Source organism: Gavia stellata, chromosome 18 (genome assembly GCF_030936135.1).
Source record: "Gavia stellata isolate bGavSte3 chromosome 18, bGavSte3.hap2, whole genome shotgun sequence".
NCBI lineage: Eukaryota > Metazoa > Chordata > Aves > Gaviiformes > Gaviidae > Gavia > Gavia stellata.
The window spans coordinates 1,171,037-1,192,177 of record NC_082611.1 but is presented as its reverse complement, the minus strand read 5'-3'; the positions used below and the strand labels follow the sequence as shown (position 1 = coordinate 1,192,177).

Sequence of the window (21,141 nt, the reverse complement as noted above, 5' to 3'; positions counted from 1 at the left end):
TCCGATCCGGCAGCTCAGCTGCTCGCGGCAGCATCCCTTATCCTGCTTGGGTCCAAATGAGCAGCGTTAGCTCCAACAGTCCAAGCCGCAAATCATCACCAAATCGGGCCACTTTGGCGGAAATCCTTGGGGGACCAACCAAGCAGGTTCTGCTGGACCCAGGAGCAGGATTAACCTTGCGCAGGGCAGGGCTGGGCAGCGCTGTGGAGACCTGGGAGGTGTGAAGCCATCGGCCACCTCGGAGACATTCTCCCCTGGCTGTGCGAGCAGACCCTAAGGCTGGGCTTCATCAGCCGTTGCATTCGTTTTAGGACACCTAATACCAGATCAAAAGGGCTGGGACTACACGACGCAATGTGCTGACCTGGCACAAACTCTGCTGATGATACAAATTTGTTCTGAAGTTTATTGGAGAGGCAGGTTTGTCCCAGCAGACCTTACCCAGATCAGGTATCATCTGCCTTCCAGCAGCCAGCAAAAGCCGAAGGGCAGCATGAAGGCGGTGTGGTGTGTGCTGTCTGAATCAAGATGGTGCCCACATCTGATTCAGGAGAAATCTATACGGCAGGTGATCCACAGTACACAGATCTGGGACTGATGTGGAAGCTGGTTTAAAAAATGGTAATCTGGGTATGCTGACGTTCTCTGATTATTGAAAACTAAACCAAAGACAATCTGCCCTCCCTGTGTAATGGAGATAAATTGTTTTATGCAGACCCTATGTAGTTTGAAGACCCTATATACCAGACAGTCCCCTTGTTCATGCAGATCCTTTTCCCCTGGAGTGGATGAAATCCCTAGATGTTAGTTGTCGGGTTCAGATATCAGAAGTCTCCTAGGCTAACATTTTAGATGAGAAGTGTTTTTTCCAAGCCCGTTAGTCTTCACTCTTTTTACTTTAAAAATGTACTTGTCTTTGGATCGACTTTTTTGATGTTCATAAGGTTTTCTCTTTAAAGACTTGTGGCCAGAGGATCAGAAAATAAATATTTTTAAAGTGAAAGACTGTACTTTGCAAGTTTTAATAAATGGGTTGGATGTGCAACCAGTACATAACTTTAAACAGTTGGGAGTTTAATCATGACATGAATAAAAATATGAAATCCACAAGAAGGTGGCTAATATTAATTGTATAATTTAAGTTTCTGCAGTACATTAGTGGGCAAATAACTGGTAAAGGAAAAATGAGGAGTCATACAGAAATGTGCACAGTATAAATTACTTGGTCTTGTAAAAAACTTAGCTGCCTGGAAAGAAACTAAAGTGTGCATCATAGATTTGTGGAAATAACAAATAGCTCCTTTACCAAAAAGCAGTAATTTGCATAATAAAACATTAATAGATATTTTAAGTTGCACTCATTGCCCGCATAATGAAAACTATAAGGCGACAATGATTTTTCTGTCCTCATGCGTTTACACGCAGCATTTAATTTCCTTATTCCTGTTCCTCAAGTTCTGTTCCCTGTTGTAATTACTTTCTCGTTTCTAGTCCAGACTAACCATTCTTCCTTTTGAAAAAAAGAACATAGCTAGTCGTTTGAAATCCGCTCTTATTTGTTTTATCAGTCACCCTGTCAGACCTGCCTTTGATATTGGGGTGCTGCTTGGCTGCGTGTCAGCAGCATAACCGCTTTGTAAACTCATTTATGTTTTCATGGGACATCTTGAGGTGCAGACAAAGATACAATAGTATTATTTTCTTCTGGCATTTTTGTCATCGACTCGACGCGTTCACGAGTGCCAACACTCTCCCAAGGTCTGTCCTGCGCCACCAGGTCCTCCTCCCGCCCCAGGTGCTGTTAGCTCCGCGGGACGGTGGCGTGTGCGGCGCGGGGGATCGCTCCTCCGATGGGGTGACTGGCAGTGGGGGCTTTACCGAACCGCTGCTTTGGCGTGGCCCCTTCTGAGCAGAAAAGGAAACCCAGCGCCCTGCTGTGTCACCTGTTGGCTGATGTAGGAAATAAGGGGAACGCGGTTGTTGTTCCCCATGGGCCAGGCGGGAGGTTGAAGCCCCCCGAAGCGTGGTGCCAGGCGGGATGTCCCCTCCCTTCGCTGGCCCTTCCCTGGGCAGCCGAGCGCCACAGGGCAAACCCCGCTGCATCTCCCCCAGGCTGCCTTGCCCTGGCTGGCTGCTGAGAGGAGGGGACAGCGGGTGGTGACAGCCTGGGGGTGACAGGGGTGACACGAGGCGGTGACAGGCCTGGGGGGTGGCCGGACACCGGGCAGCGATGGGCCCAGGGCTGTTGGCAGAGGCACCACAGGCGCAGGGGCTGACGGGAGGTGACGCGGGGTGGTGAAGGCCCGGGGGTGACAGGAGGGACACCACAGGCCCGGCGGTGAGACAGGGCACCGGGCGGTGACAGCCCGGGGGACAGCAGGGACACCAGCGGCCCGGGGCGGTGACAGGCCCGGGGCTGGCAGGCGGTGAGGCCGACCGGTAAGGGCGCTCCCCTAGGGGGCGCTCGGCGTTAGGATGAAGAGGGCGGGGCCGCCGCGCGCACGTGACGCGGGCCTTTTGTCATAATGCGCTGGGTCACGTGAGGCGCGGGGGGGGGGGGGTGGGTGCGGTGTGCCGTTGCGCGTGCGCGGTGAGGCGCTCGCGGCGGCCCGTGCGGTTGGTGGCCGGGAAACCCCTCGGCGGAAGGCTGAGGCTGAGGCGGGGGCGCCCGAGTCGCCATAGCGAGCGGTCGGGCCTGGGCGCGCTGCGTGCGGGAGAGGGAGCGGAGGACAAGCCGGGGCCGCGGGGGCCTCTCCCCGTCGTCCGCCCGGGCTGCGAGGAGGAGCCGGGCGGGCGCCGCCGCGGCCCAGCTCGATCGCTGAGGGCCGCGGGCCGGAGTCGTTGCGGGGGCGGGGGCCTCGCAGCGCCGCCGCGATGGAGCCCTGAGGCCTCCGCCAGCCGAGTCTGCCTGAGGCCGCGGGGCCTGGCCATGGCGGAGCGCCGCGGCCTCTGAGCGCCGCCGGCCCGCTCGAGCTCAGACCGCGCTGCGTGCCCCGGCCCCCTCGGTGGGCCCTGCCCCGCGCCGCTGCGGGCCGTAACCGGCGCGGAGGCCGCGACGCCGTCTGCCGCGGTAGGCGCCGTCGCGGAGCAGGCACGGCCTGGCCCCGACCATGTCGTGCGTGCACTACAAGTTCTCCTCCAAGCTGAACTATGACACGGTCACCTTCGACGGGCTCCACATCTCCCTGTGCGACCTCAAGCGCCAGATCATGGGCCGCGAGAAGCTGAAGGCGGCCGACTGCGACCTGCAGATTACCAACGCCCAGACCAAAGAAGGTGCGTAGGGGCGGCGGGCGCGGGGCCTCGGGGACCGCCCGGTTGGCGGCGGCGCAGGCCGCCCCGCCGCGGCCTGCTCTTTGTGGCTCGTCCCCACGTAGCGTGAGTCAGCCCGGGGCCCATCCCGCCGGCGTGCGGGGGACCGGGAGGGCAAGCGGCGCCGGGGATTAAGCGGGGGGGAAGCCATAATGCGATTCGGCCGCGATCGGGAGCGGTGGCTTGTGTTGGGGGCCTCACAGAGCTGTTCTTTCGTAGTTGCTGTGCTGACAACTACCTTCGGAGCCGTGTTTTAGACACGGAGCTAGGCGTAGAAGAATACGTGGTTGATGTGCGACGTGTAGTGCTTATAGAAGTTTTGGTTTCCTGGAATTATTCTAGGTAAAACGATAAGGAAGTGTGGGAGGGTATCTTACAATAACAAACTTGCCAGATTTCTTTGAAATCTGGTGGAGAAAGCTGAAAGTGGTAGAAATAGAACAGATGGCTAATTTGAAGAAAAAAAAAAGTGGTTTTGGTGACTTAATTTTGTCTTCAACTTCTTTTACCCCACTTCATTGGAAAACTGGTTTTGTGCCCATTGCAGAAATTGCTCACTAGCAACGTTTCAGATCAAGAGTGTATCTGTGAGTTACAATTTATGCAGATCCTTTAAAGCCATCTTGCACATGACTTGCACATGAGTGTTCTCTGTATCTAAATTATACTTTGGAGCTGTTAATACAACTTCTTTTCTACACCAAAGACCTTGTCATTCAGATGCTATTAAGCATCATTTCATCATTCATTTCTAACCTTTTTTTTTTTTAAACTGCATCAGGGCAGTACTGAAGTTTTATTGCAGAACATTTATGGTGAATATATGTAAGAAATGTTCTTAGAGAAGTTATAAATTCTTTTAAATCTAATAAATGGTGCTTGATTCTCAGAGATGACAATGGTTTCATATTACTTAGTATGATATTTCAGTTTGGTCATCTGCCATCTTGATAAGTTTGAGTGTGATTACAGACTTTGGGATGTGACTTTTCAGAAATAAAAAGAATTGCAAAGTGTTTTCATTCCTTAAACATTAATTTTTTTTTTCTGTGGTTCTGTGACATTCTTAAAACACTTCTTTCTTTAAAATGTGTACTAGTGTTTTTTTCTCTTCCTGTTTCATGTATTAAAACTTAAACAGAATGATATGTATGCTGTGGTAACTGTAACTTCAGCCTCAGCCTTTAAAGTGGTTGGACCTAAAGCTCGCTGTTTATCTACAGGTATTTAAACTATTTTCAGGAGGACATCTGTGAAGAGGCTTAACAGCACGATGTTAGGGGTCTTGGGGATGCCATTGGATTGCATGACATGCGTAGGTAGAGATACATTTCGGAAGTCTTGAATTTTTCTAGTAGTATTGAATAAAATTGTCAAGAGCTTTTGAAAAGTGTTTAATTTGCTTGAAGGGCTTTGCTGCAGAGGGTCTCTGAATTTTGTCTTCAGTTCTAATGAGCTTTCAGCTTCACAAATGCTAGCAGGCTGAATGGCCAACTGGCTGACGTCACTCCTGTAATAGCTGGGTCTGTGTCAAACAGAGCCTTAAAACCAGAACTTTGGATGGTAACAAACTGTGGTGGAGCCCAGTTATTATCACCAGAAGAAAAACTGTCTTGAAATAGGCCAAACACATGGATTCTGTTGTAGGAGCTGAGGAACAGAAAGCAAAGTTTTTAGAAGAAAAAATTATGCTCAAAAATATGTTGCCCCATAAAGTGTTACTCTGAAATACGTAGTACCAGTTTTACTAAGTGTGTTGCTTTGTTTTCATACATAATCAGAATCCAGTGAAGAAAAAGTATCTGTTTCACTAGGTTCTGTTAGATGTGGTGTTGCCTAAAGGTGAAGTTAAAAAAGGAATGTATTTCACACTTTAAAGAGCATCACTTGTTTAACAGGGACAAGATTCTCCTCTAGGTAGGTTGTGTTGCCCTTTGACTTTTGTAAAATGAGTGTAAAATTTTAAATTATATATTAGTGACACAGATGCTTACTGAAGTTTTCGTAAGGGTGTTTTCCATGTGAAAATGCAAAAATCCCCCAGTGGTTTTCAGAGCAAGGCTAGCAAGTACACTTCAGTGCAGTATACATGCATGCCTAACTTTTGGTTTATATGCATAACTGTGAATTTCAGTTTTTATTAATCAGATGTAGATGCTTAAACTCACCTTCAGAAGATAAAGGAACAAACTAGACCCAGATATTCTGCCTAAATGGGATGTTTGAATTCTTACATGTAGACATAAAGTATTGGGTTTTCATAACATTGTCTGTGCAGGAGTCCTGACTAAATGTTGACATGATCTTGGAAAGAACCAAGTGAACCTTGAGTGAAGGTGGCCTACTTGTGCAGATTTTTCTGAGTACTCTAAGCTTTTACAGTTCAGTAACTGTTACTTTTCATAATGGAGATCTAGTAATAGAAGCAATGCTAATATAAGCTAAAAGTAAACAGGATTTTAAATATCGGGGGGGAAAAAAATGATGGACTCTTTTTAAGATGCTGGGAAGGCAAAATGGATGGTTGGGACCTATTTTAAAAGGCAGGGGGGAGGGGGCGGGGGTGTCCTCTTCCATGCTTACTACAGAGGCATGTTCTGCAAAGGCAGAATTCCCTTCAAAAAGTCTACACTCAAGAATGAGGCATTTAAACTTGCCTCCTTTTAATTTGGTCTGAATTTTCTGACCTGTCTTTTGTAATAGATGCTCTCACAGTATTGTGGAAGAGCTGCAAACTCCAGAACTCAGGTTTCTTGAGTACCCTTTCCTGCCCTGTAACATTCTGACTCAAAACACTTGGAGAATGTGCTGTTCAGCTTATCAGGCAAAATACAAAAAATATAAAACCAAGAGTATGACTCTGAACTAGTCATAGATTAATAGTTTTAAAGAATATTGCCCTTGTAAGACTGTCTCTTGAACTCAGGACTTGTTTGAGTTTAGTGTTGCAGCATGCACTTGACAGTTCTAGTAATGCCATGATGTGATGTCTTCAAAACAAACTCATAACTAACTCTGAATGAAATAATTTGGCCTCACAGCTGATGTCTGTCTGTCTACTGGAATGTCTTCAACACTGCACAAACCTAGCATTTTAGAGAAGACGTTTAAGCAACTTTTAACCCATGCCCTTCACTGTGCCATTTTGTGTTGCAGTGCTAGTATGGGGGATTGCTTTGGTTCCACCTCAGTGCAGTTAGTTCTTGGGCTGCCATGCAGCATTGTTATGTAGAGCTTTCAGAAAGGAAATGGAGTTCCCTGTTTCCCTGCTTGGGTTGAGGGTATGCCACGTACCCCTTCAAACCCCACGATGTTATAGAGGAGCTCACGCGCTGCCTGTCTGGGAGTCAGCTGCTCTGACTCTGTCACCAGCAGGTTTGCGACCTCTCGGGGGTGTGCTGTCACTCGGTTAATGTCCCTTGGCCAGGTGCTTGGGGCAGGCTCCCTTGGGTTTGTTACCATGCTGTCTCCAGCATTGCTTTCGCTTTCCCGGTCACACACTGATTAGTGATTGAAAGTATGTTAGATTTTTATTGACTCATCCTTTCAAAGCAATATAGGTGCTCTTTTGGAGCATACTGTATAATAATAATGCAAATGAAAGTTCCATGAACCATTTAGCCTACTGAACTAGCTAATTCAAAAAATTATGATATACCAGTCGTAGATGAGATCATTGATACTTATTTTGGTGGAAGCTGAAAATCCAGAAATAGTAGTCCAGTCTATTAATCAGGATGTTTCCAGGCAGTGCTTTCAGTGCCAGCTACATAGAAGATTTGTTTGTCGCAAAGAATGCAAGTGGTGTTGATTAGAACAGAGTTAAAAAATCATATAATGAGAAAGCATGTTTTTAAGCACTAGGGAGCAAATGCGTGCTTGGGAGTTACCCCGTTTTCTGGTAGAGACAGTCTGGCATGTTAGTAGTCACTTTCATCTCTTACTCTGCAGATCTTTCCCCTGGTAGCATAACAGCTGATTAGCAAGGCATCTAAGCTTTTCTTTGTTGTTTCACATACGGGCTTGCCTTCTGACGACTTCTCTTCTGATGAGCTTCTGTACGTTATCTGGGTGAAAACACTTCTCTAGCAAAAGCTTAAAGAGATGCTTTTGCAGTGCTGTCAGACTCAAAATGGTGGATTAAAGCAGGCCATAAAATAAAGTCGGAACTTTTTCAGTAACTTGTTTACAGCATACATATGACACGAATTATTAAAACTAGCAGATTTTTAGAATTGTAGATTAATTTAAAAATGGGATTTTTGAATTGTGCATTAAATGCAAAGCAGTATAAACTTCAGCGCGTAACCTGAGCTGTTTGTACTTTTTTTGCAGGAAGAAGGCTGTGGACACTAATGCAACTGTTGATTTAAGATTTCCAAGCTAGTATGAGGCAGCAGTCAAAGTAGCTATTGTTTAACTTGTCTGCCTCCATTCATTCCTTGAAATACTTCTTTCCCTTGACTCTTTCAAGCATACTGTTCTCTTGTAGAATAGATAGCAAGTTTTAGACTGTTAGGTCTCTTCTGCTCTTGACTTTAACATAACATCCAAATCTTCCTGTGCTCTTGCAAGCTTTTTGAGTTAATTTGATCCTTATTTTTAATGACAGGTCAGATTGGCAGAAGCCCAGTAGCCACTTACTGGCCATCACTGGCAGTAAAACAAGTTTTGTGCTATAAGGGAACAGGAATCAACAATGTTGTTACCTCCAGCTTTGTTGAGCATTTCTATTGGAGCTCGGCTTGGACACGTGTGAAAAGTAGCCTTATTGAGCATGGTGTCACTGCTTGCTTTGCAGGTGTTGAGTCATGTGGTGAGGCAGAGTGACAGTGCTTTGCAGGTCCTGGTAGTTGCCAAGTCTCTGCTAGGGGTGTTGCTGTCTGTGGGGAACAGGTTCTTGCTGGGAGACACCAGTTTAGTCTGAGAGCTGTTAGACTAAGCTGGCATCTGTTAAATTCAAATCAAGCAAAGAAAAATTTCCAGGGGCTTCAGGAATAGTGCTCCAGCTTTAGTCCTTTCCTATTAAAAAAAAAAGAGTTAACTTTTTAGTCTACATTGTTTGACCTTACCTTTATTAAAATTTCATCACCAAAATGAATTCAGTTAATTGAGGCGAAGGAAAATAAATGTATTAAAGCTAACAGGTATCAGGTCCCTTCACAGGACTAACTCTGGAATGTACTCTGCTGTATGTAAACACTCTTCCACAAACTCTCTGACACAGTGACCAAGCAAGTGGGATACTTCAAGTACCAAACACAAATATGCTGTGATAAGTGTCCTATACAAATAAAGCCTTTACTTCACCAAGCCATTGTCCCTCTTCAGTTGATCCATTTAAATATGTACTGATGGACTTTTAAGGTGAATTCATTTTTATATCAGTCTGTTACTAGATGACTGGAGCTCTCTTCACTGTGTGCTTAACCAAGCGGACTGAAAAATAAGCATATGGATATATGTATACATGCAAGGATAGACTATTCACAAGGCAGATGTTAATGCTTCTCTTCTAATGGTCAATGAATTGTCACAAAATACTAAAAGAGGATTTAGCTTTTTTGCGTCATATACCTGTTGTGCATGTTCAAATTGACCTCTCTGGGCTTGCATAGTGTGTGAATAAAGGCACTGGTTGCTGTCCTCATATATAGTCTCTTTCTAGGAGAGGTGCTGCCACTTAAACTCTTCTGTAGAACTAGCACAATCCTCAGTTTGGCACAGGTGTAGCAAACTTCTGCCTTTTTGTGGAGCCACTGTTGCTTATCCTATGTCTCTGAAATCTCAGTCCAGTGTTTTGTGGTCTGGACCAGAAAGAATACTCTGCACGACTCTGTTCAGCAGGTAGAAACAGCTGCTTTGGGCTTCCAGAACTGCAGCTGGCATGACCTTCCCGTTGTTTGTCTGGGCCTCAGTGCTGTTTGAGCTCCTTCACCATCACAAAGCCCCAGTGCAGACATTTCTTGACAGGTGGCTGCGTCATAGTTAGATTTTCCTTTGGAGAAGAGCTCTAGGGGTTGGTTTTAGGATATATGGCTTCTGTAAAAGCTTCTGTTTGCGTCATTAGTAGTCCTTTTTCCTACAATTTGAAACTCCTCTGAAGTCCAGAGGAAGCTTGCTGTTCGATTCCCTAGGGGGGAAGATGAGTTAGTTTCAGCTAAATGATTTCTGAGTTTTCTGAAGAAGCATTCCATCATTTGGAAATAGAAGTAAAATTTTTATTTCATTGTTGAAATGATGTCTTCTGGTAGGTATGTTTTGGTCTAAGAGAGGTTCCTGCCCGTAGGAATCATATACTGAAAAATGGAGCATAAATTATGAAGTATTCCTATTTTGTGTGTAATCACTGAGCAAAACCACCCTGACAGAGCTTGACTAGATATGCAGCATCTTTGGTTTGCAGACCATTGTTCTGATTTGGTCTGCAAAGGTAAGGGCTTTTAATATTTAAAACTGTGGGCAGATTACAGGGAATGGCTGCTGATAGTGCTTTAAAACATTTAGTCATATCCAACTTGTGTAAGTACAGTATAAAAAACATTCTCATGGAGAGATCTTTGCATTTTAAGCTTACCCAGTCCAAGTGTCTCAGGTAGTTGTTTTTTTTTGTTTGGGCCTTACATAAAAGGTCAGAAGGCTTTCCTCCTCTTCAAAAGACTGGCGTGGTGTAAGCCAAGGCAAAGCATGCATAGCTTCAGGCACACACTGTTTTCGAAAGGCTTTCCAAGGCTGTCTTCCTAAGTAATTTAGTTTGAGTCTCTCTGTTCTGCAAAACGTGAATGGAAAGAATTCTTATCCCTTTGGTTAATTCAAACTAGATGATTAGCTTAAGAGGGGAGATACCACTTTAGTTTGAGCCAATTCTGCCCTGCTTGTGAAAGCAAGTTCAAAAAAAACCCCAAAATGTCTGCGATCCAAATTCCAGCACTGCCAGTTTCATTTCCATTTAAATATAAAGCACTGAGCAGCTGAGAAGTGTGGTTGTTGATGGATTAAGCTCCAAGAAATAGTCAGCATGGCAGGTTCTCTTCTGTGTTCTGTCAGTTTGGAGCACTAGCAGCATAGGTGAATCGTTTTTAGCTAACAGCTGTGAAAGTGATGGCACAGAGTTTTCACGCTTTAGCTAAGTGCGTAGTTTGTTGCAGGACGAGCTAGTCAGGCTTTAGAGTCTGGTTTATGCAGGTGAGACTTTGCTGTGGTTTGTTCTTCTCCAAAGTTCTATTGGTTTTGTAGCCTAACGGAAGCAAAAGCAACTAAGCTAGATCAGGAAGGAACCTCATGCATTAGCAGACTTTCCTTTAGTGACCTTTGAGACTGTTTTGCTGTTGGCATTCAAACTATTTAAAAAAAAAAAAAATATTCTGCTGCTTGTGTTTGATTATCAAGCCTGAAGGTTTCTTGAAATGTACTCTTAGTGTGTTAAGATGATAAAAGTGCGATGTTACATACAAAATCTTGCTTTTATATCTGTAAAGGGATTCTCTGAAGGGCTCTGTAATTACATATTAATATAGATTTTTACAAATTGACTAATGTTTTTTTCTGTATTTATGTTGTTTTCAGAATACACAGATGATAATGCCCTGATTCCGAAGAACTCATCGGTAATAGTTAGAAGAATCCCTATAGGAGGAGTTAAAGCAACCAGCAAAACATATGTTATGTAAGTATCCATAAAGCATTGTATTCTCTGTGAAGGGTTTCAGTGTGTTAACTTTTTTTATGGATATTAGTTTACAGAGGCATTCAGATTGTATCTTTCTTGTTAAAGCTGCTGTTAATTTTTGTTGACATGGGGTAGATTTTACTGTATCTGTCCTGAAGTAGACTTAAATTTTTCAGTCTGCTGGGATATGGGGTTCGAACTCCAGCAATGGTAACTTGTAAGATGATTCTGTTGGTTTTGTTCTTGGGGTTGATTGTTCTGAGAGCCAGGTTGTAGATCCTGTTTCCTCTACATGGAGAGATTCCTTATGAGATGTGTTTGCTTTTATAGTAAAGACAGATACGCATTGTAGTGTAAACTTAACGTGTTCTCATCTCAGAAGAGTCTGATTCTGAGTGTTTGACTGTTTCATGCATTTGGGGGCGGGCGGGATATGGCAGGTATTCTTACGCCCCAAAACTGGATTTTTTGCGTACTAGCTATAAAGACCAAGGGTTGCCAGCTGGTGAACCATGCAAACAAGAAGTTCCACTCATAAGTCATTCCTGTTAGTTTCCTAAAGACAATGTCCATTTCAGGCAAGAGAAAAAGAACAATATCCTAAGGTGTATTGCCTTTTGCGCGAGTACGATGAAGGAATAGATAATCTTTACAAATTTGAAACTGCGTAAGCAGTGTAGCATGTTACCAAATGTTACTAGTTGTCTTTCTAAGTCTGGTTTTACCCTAAGCTGATACCTGTGCTCCACGTTTTAATTCTGTGTTCCTAAGATATATGGAGGACAGAGAATCGGGTGTATTGATTAAAATTACAGCTATGCAAATGCAATCCTGACTACAGGATTATGGCTGCCATTTATGTATTCATACACTCCAGTTCTGTATCAGCTACGTTAGCATTGTTAGAATGGCCGTGTTTTCCAGCCTTCTTAAAGATCTGTTCATTGTGGTGGAGAGGCATATATTATTAGCGTGTGGTTTTGCCATGTCTTTCTAACATTGGTTCTCAATAAATATAAAGTATACTGGTAAGTTACAGTGTGTCTCGAACAAACAGTACAGCAGCATCCTGGTGCCCATGAAGCATTTGCAAGCAAAAAAACCCTGAATTTATGTGGCTCTGCATGTAAACTTCAAGCATGTTACTGCCGTAGTTGCAGCAGTGCTTTGAGGCACTCCCCGATAACTCTGGACACCACAGCGTTGTGCTTATAAACATGGCCTTGTTTTCAGGGTTAATTGAAGTATGTCTGCTTTGTGCTGTCGTGTCAGTGTATCCTTTGTTTCTGGTTGGATGGCACCCTCTCCTACTATGGTAATGCTGCCCTAAAATGAGAGGATAGGTGCTGCTAGCATCAAAGGTGAAATGAATAGCTGGATGTGGGGATAAGGAAGGAATGGCACTGCTGTTCTAAAGTTGAAAATTAACCAGGCAGATCAGCTTTCTATTCCTTCAGCTGGAAATATTGCAGAAACATCTGGTAGCGTGGTTAACGTTTGGGAATGATGAATGTGTGCTGTAATGGTGGAGAGGCCTTCAAAATGTGTTATCCGCCTTGTAGTATGTTCTTCAAGGTCAGCGGATGAATTCCATAGCAGCATTTGAATTGCCTCTGCTCATGGGACACTTTGGATGATGTATGAATTGTTTGTTAACGATATCAATGGTTGCATGTCTGATTCACGATGAGTAGCATGCAGATACAGGTCAATGAGTATGTGGAATCTCAGCAAGTTTTCAAATGTGATAAATATTTCCGAAAATATTGTAGCATTTTCAAGATTATCTTAAAGTAAATTCTGGCAATTAAGACCTTTTTTTTTGTCACAGGACTCCTAAATCGCACAAAATCCTAGAAACTGCTTTCAGGTGACATTTCTACTACTATTTTTAGTCAATATAGTATATGTAACATGTTTAGTATTTTGGCACTTTCACGGCTAAATATAGTAGATAACTAAACACAGTGCTTGGGCTTCCACAAAGAAACACTGTTCTAAAGACTATGCTGCTGACATTTTTATGTTATTCCTTTGTCAGATGACTGTTTTTTTTCACTTAAACTTCCACTTTCAAGTGTCTAGACTATCCCTGTTCTTTCTTAGAAACTAAAGTACTCTATCTAGTACCTGTTCGTAAAACTAGGGATATACAGATTGGCTAAAGTTACCTTCATATTTTTATGGTTGATTATTTAAGAACACAAAACTATAGTACAGACTTCATCTTTTTGATATTTACGCAGCAGAGACAAAATATCTGAGGACTTCCTCTTGCACTGTTGTGTTCTAGATCTGTAAGTCTGAATAATTTGTGACAAAGTAGAAATGTGATTTTTGGGGTTTTTTTGGTTGCACTGAATGTACCAAGAGAGAACAGCTTATGTATACGAATAAATTTCCACATTCACTAGACTATCAGAACATAATGTTTTGATGTTCAGGTTTTATAATATGTTTTCACTGCTTGATGTTGGGTACAAGTGCTTTATGTTAAATTCTGATCACCTTTATTTCTTCTTCTAGAAGTCGAACCGAGCCAGTGAGTGGAACATCAAAAGCAGTATGTAAAAACACAATCTCACACTTTTTTCTACACACTGCACTTAATTCTAAACAATGTAGCCTTTTATTAATTTTCCAAACATAACTTCATATATTTTCCAGTAAAACATAGTATATGTTGTAAATACCATGTATTTCATTCAGTATAGTAAAAGCTGAGTAATGCCATCATTTGCACAGTTCTAATGTGAATCTTGGTATTTGTGCCTAGTAATGCATTGTATTTCATATTGAATATGCCAGAATATTTCCTGTATGACTTTGTGTTGTACAGATAATGTATGATCGTTTTTAGATCATGTAGGTTCAAGGTTTGCACAATTGAACATGGCGCCATGTTCTACATCTGTCTGTCTATAGCTAGTAATATGTATGTTTGTATAGGTTGTTGTGTGCTTTTTGTTTCTTGCAATAAAAATTGTTTGGAGTGTATTTTTTGCCATTTTCACATTGTATCACTTAGCTTTTGGTTTTAAATACTTTTTTTGCCTAATGGTTTTTGAAAATGTTATCAAAAACCACTGAGAAACCATTATTGTTGAACTTGGTACTGTTTCTTCCTTTTGACTTGGGGGTTCAAACAAATACCAAAACCAACATATATCCCATATGTTTTGAGGACAGTTCTGTGCAGCTAAATGGTTCCTTTTCATGTCCTTAAATACTTGGGTATTTGTTCCTGTATCGCTGAAGTGATATTGTTTGGGCCCCTCTGAGTATATAAATGTCTTTAATAGATTGCCGTGAATTTAAATATCGTTGCTACACAAAGTGGTATTCTAAAGTTCTGCATTTGATCTTTCCACTTTACCTGATGAAGCAGTTTAGTTTAATAGTTCTGTCTGCAAATGAAAATATCTAAAACCCAGTGTACAAATCTTGGCACAAGGTTGGTAGAGCCTGGTGCATTTATGGGTAAAATCCCTGTCATTTTTTTATCTTCTGCCTGCAGTCCATTTTTGGATCTGGGTGACTCCAGGGTTGGATGCTGCTTTAATTTCCCAAAGGTTAAGCCTTTCTTTAGTATACCACCACTTTGAATTTACATTTGGAAAAGGGGCAGCATTTTTCTTCAGGTTTGAAAGCACTGTCGTTCTGATGCTAGAATACAAATAAGTAACCCAAGGAAATACTTGACTGGTAATGGTCTAGATCTTGATTTGCCACTTGGGTCAAATAATATGTGTAACTACGCATTTCAAAATAGTCCTTGCAGTATAAAAATTACTATTTGGTGGTTTTTATTTTTCATCTTTATTTTAAGTATAACTGCTTTTTCTTCACTAGAATGGTGTGAGGCATTACACTAACCCTGGATCATTGGATCTGATCATTTGATAAGCTGTTAGGATAACTTAATGTAGAAATTCATGAACTCTGGGTCTGTGTTCTGTGAAGAATACAGCCTCTGATTCTTGTGGAATGGTGTACAATCAACTTAAAATTGAAAACTTCTTGTATGTAGGTCTAAATCACTAAGTCTAAATCTGCTTCCATAATTCTATTGCTGATTGATTCGGATTCATTTTTGGACATGAATGCCTCTCATTGTGAGTTTGAGTTAGTTTAACTGGCCCAGTGACCCTAGTAGTTAATGTAATGCATTTATGTAAACCACGTTTATAGTATTTGATCTAATTCAGATGGGGTTTTCTTTCTTGAAAAGAGTTATTTTTCTTTTTGTTTACTAGCGTGTGTATAAACACAAATCACATGTTCATAAATAAAGTTAACATTTTTTTAGCCTCGTGTGTTCCCTGGCATGTCTGTATTACATTTCTAAGTAGCATCTTACCATAAGCTAACATAGATGTCTCAAAAAATAAAAAAAAAAAAAAAAAGGAAAAATCCTGGAGTGGGAGGGAAGACTTAGTGTTAGTTAGAACTAATTAAAGTAAATGAAAGACAAAGCAGAAACATTCCCTTCTTGTCTGCTCTGACTGTACCTGATTTGGGTTGTGGGTAGCCACAGGGAGGGTGGAAGCCTTGCATCTCTCTTTACAAGTCCTCTCTTGCACTGTCAAAGCACAGCAGCCTCAGGTGCTTCTAGCGTTGGAGACACAATTAGCTTTATTCTTAAAGCTAGCTCAGGTCTTGGTGTAAAGTGTGGGGGTTTTTTTTGTTTGGTTGGGTTTTAATACACATTTCTGTATGTATTTCAAAGCAAAATCTGGATCTTGATGTGGTAGGAATAAATCACTGGAAAGCTTGCCAATTATTGTTGAACAGTAAAGCAGCAAAATCAAAATTAGTTCAGATTTTTTAAAAGGAGGCACAAAAGCTTATACTTCGAATATTTCTTCATTGTCTTGCTCTTATGTTAGCTGTCATTCTAGACTTGCAAATTTGTGCTGCTGTCCTACTGTTACTACAGCCAAAGCAAGAAAGTGGACATTTTTTGTTTTAGTATTACTATTTCATTAACTGCAAGGATCTCTAGTTGGTGTTTGTCCTTAGAGGCTGCAGAAATGCAGAGTCATGCCCATTGTTTTAGTGCTGTCAAGCACAGCTGGGATCCTTCCTGGCTGAATTTTTAGTTTACCCAAGCTATCGGGTTTTAGGAAACTGCTGTAATTTTAATGTAGCACTCCAGCAGTGAGATTAGCCTTTTCCTCCTATTTTCTGTCCTCTTTCCCACTTGCTTTATGTTAGTTTCTGTTTAATCTTCTGTTTGAAATGGGAGTTAATACATGGACTGTGGAGTCTGGTTTTTTGGGTTTGGTTTTTTTGGGTTTGGTTTTTTTTTCAATTCTTCTGCAGTATTATCTTAGGGTTGTATACAAGTTTCATGGAGATGTTGTTTCTACTTGAGTGATTGGAGGGACTGGCAGGAAATACTTCAGTAGAAATTTAAAGGGAAAAAAGACACAAGAATGTAGGATCTTTGGAAGGTGGCTGTTGGGAAAACGTACTAAATAGTACATTAGTTATCTATTTGCTGCTTTTGATAACTGTTTAGTAGAAAGGAGTGCTATCACCTCCTTTAAGAAATTAGACTGTTGCCTGCAGGCCATATAGTAACTGCTTCCTAAAAAAAATACAAGAACTAATTAATAGTTTATTAACTGTTATGTTTCAGTTACTGGTCAGTACTAGACTGGTTAATGCTAGACTCCAATAGAGAGCTTTCCTAATTTCTTGTTTGCTTCTGAGAAACCAGAAAATGATAGTAGTTGTGCCTGCCATGAGAGAACATAGGCCTGTTTTTCCACATGTAAAAAAGAGTGGCATATGGAGCGTGAAGCTTCAAAATACTTCATCAGACTTCCTTTTTAAAAAAACTAGGTACAAAATGTTCTGAAAAGAAGGAAAACTGAATCTTCTGGTAAGACTTGCAGTGGAAAGAAGGTTTCTTTTTTCCAGATCTGGGTGTTCCTCTGCAAAGGCACATTTTCAAGAACTTCTGAGTTAGCAATACAGTAATGTTGCATGCTTAAACAGAGAGAAGCAATGATTAACTGGAGTGGGAATCATCTTCTGCATGTAGATGTTTTTTCCCCAGAGTCTGCTAAAACTGCTCCCTTGAATTCCTCCACTCCATGAGGTAATAAAGGACAAGAGCTTTTTCCAAGGAAGGGTTTTACTCTCTTCTGATCAATTTTGTGACCTCTTGAGGAGAGCTGTTCAGTTTACATGGTGAAGTTTTATTCTACATTTTTTAACAACTTCAGACATAATAAGCAGTGATTTGAGTGTCTTTCTGATAATGTTTTACTAGTGTAAGCTTAACTGCTGCTTGTGGCATAATGTAATTCAACATACTGGGAAAGGAACAAGATAAGAGTTACCCTTTTTACTTGTGGAAAAACTGCCCTTCAGCATTCGTTCTCACTAAACGCTGCAGTCCATGACTAACCAGTGGCCTGAGGACTTCATTCCTGCAAGCTGTTCAGTAGGTAGCTGGGAGGGAGGAGTGTGGCTGCAATGGAGAAAAATATTACAGGATTGAGCTCTGAGTCCATGTTTTTATTATCAAGAGTATGCTTTACACTTTCTTGCTTTTGTTCATTTAGTAGTGGGCTGCTATTAAAAATTGGTTTTGGTCTGATAGCAAGGAAAATACTAAATTCTCACACTTCCCAAACTGATTTGGATAGTGTGGCCTGTGCTCTAATACAAGACATCAGTTTTCTCAATTTTTATAGGCTACTCTGTCACGATAAACACCTTTAAATAATTTAAGCAGGGTTGGGGTTTTTTTCTAGACAAAGAGGTGGGTTACTTTTATGGCTGATGTTTTGGATTGGTGTTTTTATTTGGGTTTTGCAGGGTATGGTGATTTTGGCGTTTTTAACCTTACTGACAGGAGGGGCAGAGTTCATGTTTCAGGGCTGATATGCCTGTACTTTATTCTGACAGGCAACTATTGTGTTCATAAAAGCATAACTGTGTGCATTTATAAACGATGAGACATTAAGGGATTAACTTAGATACTATACTGAAAATAAGTTTCCTGTAGTGATCCGTCATTCTGAAATAAACTGAAATTTTTATTTTAAATCCTTTTTAGCTGAAAATTGGCAGCTTCCTTACCCCTTCGACTTTTAAGCAGTTATGGGCATTTGACAAGGGTCCGTCTCTGAGACATTCTGGAGGAATAAGTTGATCTCAAGTGGGTTTGGTTATTTTCGTTTCTTCTCGTTAACGACATAGGCACTCTTAAGCTGTCATAGGTTTGAACTTTGTTTTGAACAAATACAAAGTACACTAGGTTGGAAATGCCTCTTTCAGGGACTCTCAGAGGATGTAGTGCAGACTTTCAGGCTACAGTAGAGGTTAACTATTGCTATGTTTTGATTGTAGTGCTTGAATATGTGTTTAATTTTTTGTGAACAGATTGATGACTCTTCTGCATCTATTTCTCTGGCCCAGCTTACTAAGGTATATATATATTCTTGTCAAATACTTAAAAAAAAAAAAAGTGTTTGCTTCGTATTTTTAAATCTTATACTGTGATCTATAGCTGGATAACGGTTGTAATTTGAACAAAACTTTGATTTAATTTTTAATAATTTCAGGTATTTATTTTAACTTTAAAATGTGTGTATATTTTGATACTATCCTGTAAAGAGTAGTTCCCAGTTTGGGAAGATAGAAGGGGAGTACCTTATCAGCCTCAACATAATGTTGCGGTATTACTCATCTTCAAGACACAAAGAAGAAGCACTTCAGAAGCTGTTTACTGTTTTTCATACGTTTCATTAATTTTGCGTTGGAAACTAACACAATTTTTACAGAAGAATTTAATTGGCTGTAAGTTATGGACATTTCAGGGGGGTTTGCAACAGCCAAAATAGAAGCGTTTCTGTAACATGGACAATTGCATGGCTATTTTTGAATTTCTAGTCATTATAGTTATAGATCCATTCTTTGAATGCTGCACAATTTCATAAATTGTAGTACATATAGAGTGGACAACACAATCTAATTTGTTTGAACGCAGACTGTGTAAATTGTGTAAATGTACCTAATTGTTTATAGGAATATACCAATGTGTATGTGTGGCATATTAGCAGATGTGACCTTCTGAAACTGTTGTAATGCCATGTTTTGCTACGAAACTGCTTGCATTTTTTGCTCAACAATGTGTAACTTTGTCTGGGAAAGCACTAGTGATTGCACTTTGTGAAAAGGAGTAGTGCTAGCCAATGAAATGACTAGTCTTTGAAGTTACAAAGATGAGAGAAGGCAGGGCCTAATGCTGAGGAGCTAGTTCTTCTGAAAATAAAGTCTGGGGTTCATTTCCAAGAAGGAGAAATCTCTTCCCACTGGTAACTTCTTCCCTCACTGCAGAAATTAAATTGTGTACATTTGGCAAAAAAAAAACCCAAAAAATTAGTTTGGAAGGTAGCCACCAAAAGTAATCGGTCTCCATTAGTGCTGTCCCTAAATGTGTCCTTGGTTTTGTAAACTCGTGAAGTTTTACTCTAAAATGTGAAAAACTGTCCAAGTGGTGTACACATTTAAGCTTTTGAGAAAATTTAAGTATTTCAGAAAAACACAGGGACATAACGTAAAGCAGCTCAAAACTGTTACTTACTCTAACCTCTTTAGTGCAGACTGGCTTAGCATGGAGGCAATGTGTTAACAGTTTTCTGTTTTATTATTGCTATGTATTAAATGCCATATTTGAATTTTGGTCTATTCCTACTAATGTTTTGTGGGTTTTGGATGTGTTTTGTAAACCGTTTGGGTTCAAACAAATTAGTCAAGTATCTGTAAAGTTTTCTGTAAATGTTAATGGAAATTATTTCACAGCTGTCGATCTGGATTATGTTACTGTTGAGAAAAAACTGTGTATATGAAACAACCATTTAATAAAGTGTTGAAACTAGTTGGTTGCTTTTGTGAATGAATGCATATGAAAACAAAAACATGAGTGGTTGAATCTGAATGATAGGTGCTTGAAAGTCCAAATAATTTACAGTCACTCCCTTAGACCCTGCTTGTATCTGGACTAGTGTGTAATAAAAACATTTTAACAAATACTACTTAAAATATCAGCTGGCTTCAATAATTTGAAGATCTAGTTCTGCATGAGGTTTATATTACAATTTGTGTGTTAAAAGGACACAGTCAACTAGAAAAAACTGCAGGTTTTGCTTACTGTAGTTAAATCACTTAACATGAAGAAATTAGTAGGGGGGAACATGCAGTTTGGACTGCTACAGCACATGATGGTCAAATGTCTACTGAAAAGAATCCTTTGTCGTGCTGAGGGATTATAAAAAGCGTGATCCCTTTTAAGGCTTCTGTGTCAGAAGCTGAGTTTCAGCAAGCAAAAACAACTTCCCCAGCTCTTAAGTGGTGTGTCCTTTTAATGCTGCAAAGTGTAAATAATGATACTTGCATACATCTTTGTCAATTAAATGTATGGTGGACATCTTCTCCTTCGAATAGTTTGGAGCTTAAAAATCAGTTTAAAAATACTGGATAGTATGACTTTTTTTTCTACACATAGCTTCAGTCCACTTTGAAGAAAATTGGATTGTTTACACAAGTCTTTATGTAAGGTACAAACAGAGCCTAAGGTTTTGAGTGCCCAAGAATGCTCTTTTCGAGTAGCTTAACAGGCACATAAACATCATGTAATGGCGTAAGGACTCCCCAGAATCTTCAGGACAAATATATTTTATATAAGCAGCTGTTTTCATGCAACCTCAGCTAGCGTTGTGCTGCTCTTTACAGGATTGGATGAGTGGTGTTGTCTTTGGCTGTGTGGGCTTAAATGTGTTTCTAATGTGTGTGTCAAATAATTACCTGTTAAACAGACTGCCAATCTGGCTGAAGCCAATGCTTCCGAAGAAGATAAAATAAAAGCTATGATGACACAGTCTGGCCATGAATATGATCCAATCAAGTAAGTGTTGATAATGTCAAATCTGTTCTTTGAAGATTATGGAAAAATTGTAGAGATGTTTGTTTTAACAAGAGAGACACATGCATACCTTTTTCTTTTTTTCCCGAAAACCTTTTAGTTACATGAAGAAGCCCTTGGGTCCACCTCCACCATCATATACTTGCTTTCGTTGTGGAAAACCTGGCCACTATATAAAGAACTGCCCAACGAATGGGGTAAGATTGTGGGGGACTTC

General features: G+C 41.0%; 1 protein-coding gene across 2 annotated transcripts in view; it reads left to right on the top strand.

Moving 5' to 3' along the window:
- Nucleotides 1-3,110: 3,110 nt before the first annotated feature.
- Nucleotides 3,111-21,141, top strand: part of RBBP6 (RB binding protein 6, ubiquitin ligase) — a 33,140-nt gene continuing 15,109 nt past the window's right edge. Inside the window, exons 1-7 of one of the 2 annotated variants that reach the window (XM_059826261.1) lie at nt 3,111-3,276; nt 10,879-10,978; nt 12,813-12,851; nt 13,508-13,544; nt 18,383-18,427; nt 20,818-20,906; nt 21,025-21,121. In XM_059826261.1, coding sequence (XP_059682244.1) covers nt 3,111-3,276; nt 10,879-10,978; nt 12,813-12,851; nt 13,508-13,544; nt 18,383-18,427; nt 20,818-20,906; nt 21,025-21,121 — 573 coding nt within the window. The remainder of the gene's footprint in view (nt 3,277-10,878; nt 10,979-12,812; nt 12,852-13,507; nt 13,545-18,382; nt 18,428-20,817; nt 20,907-21,024; nt 21,122-21,141) is intronic. The other variant, XM_059826262.1, reaches the window with a different exon arrangement.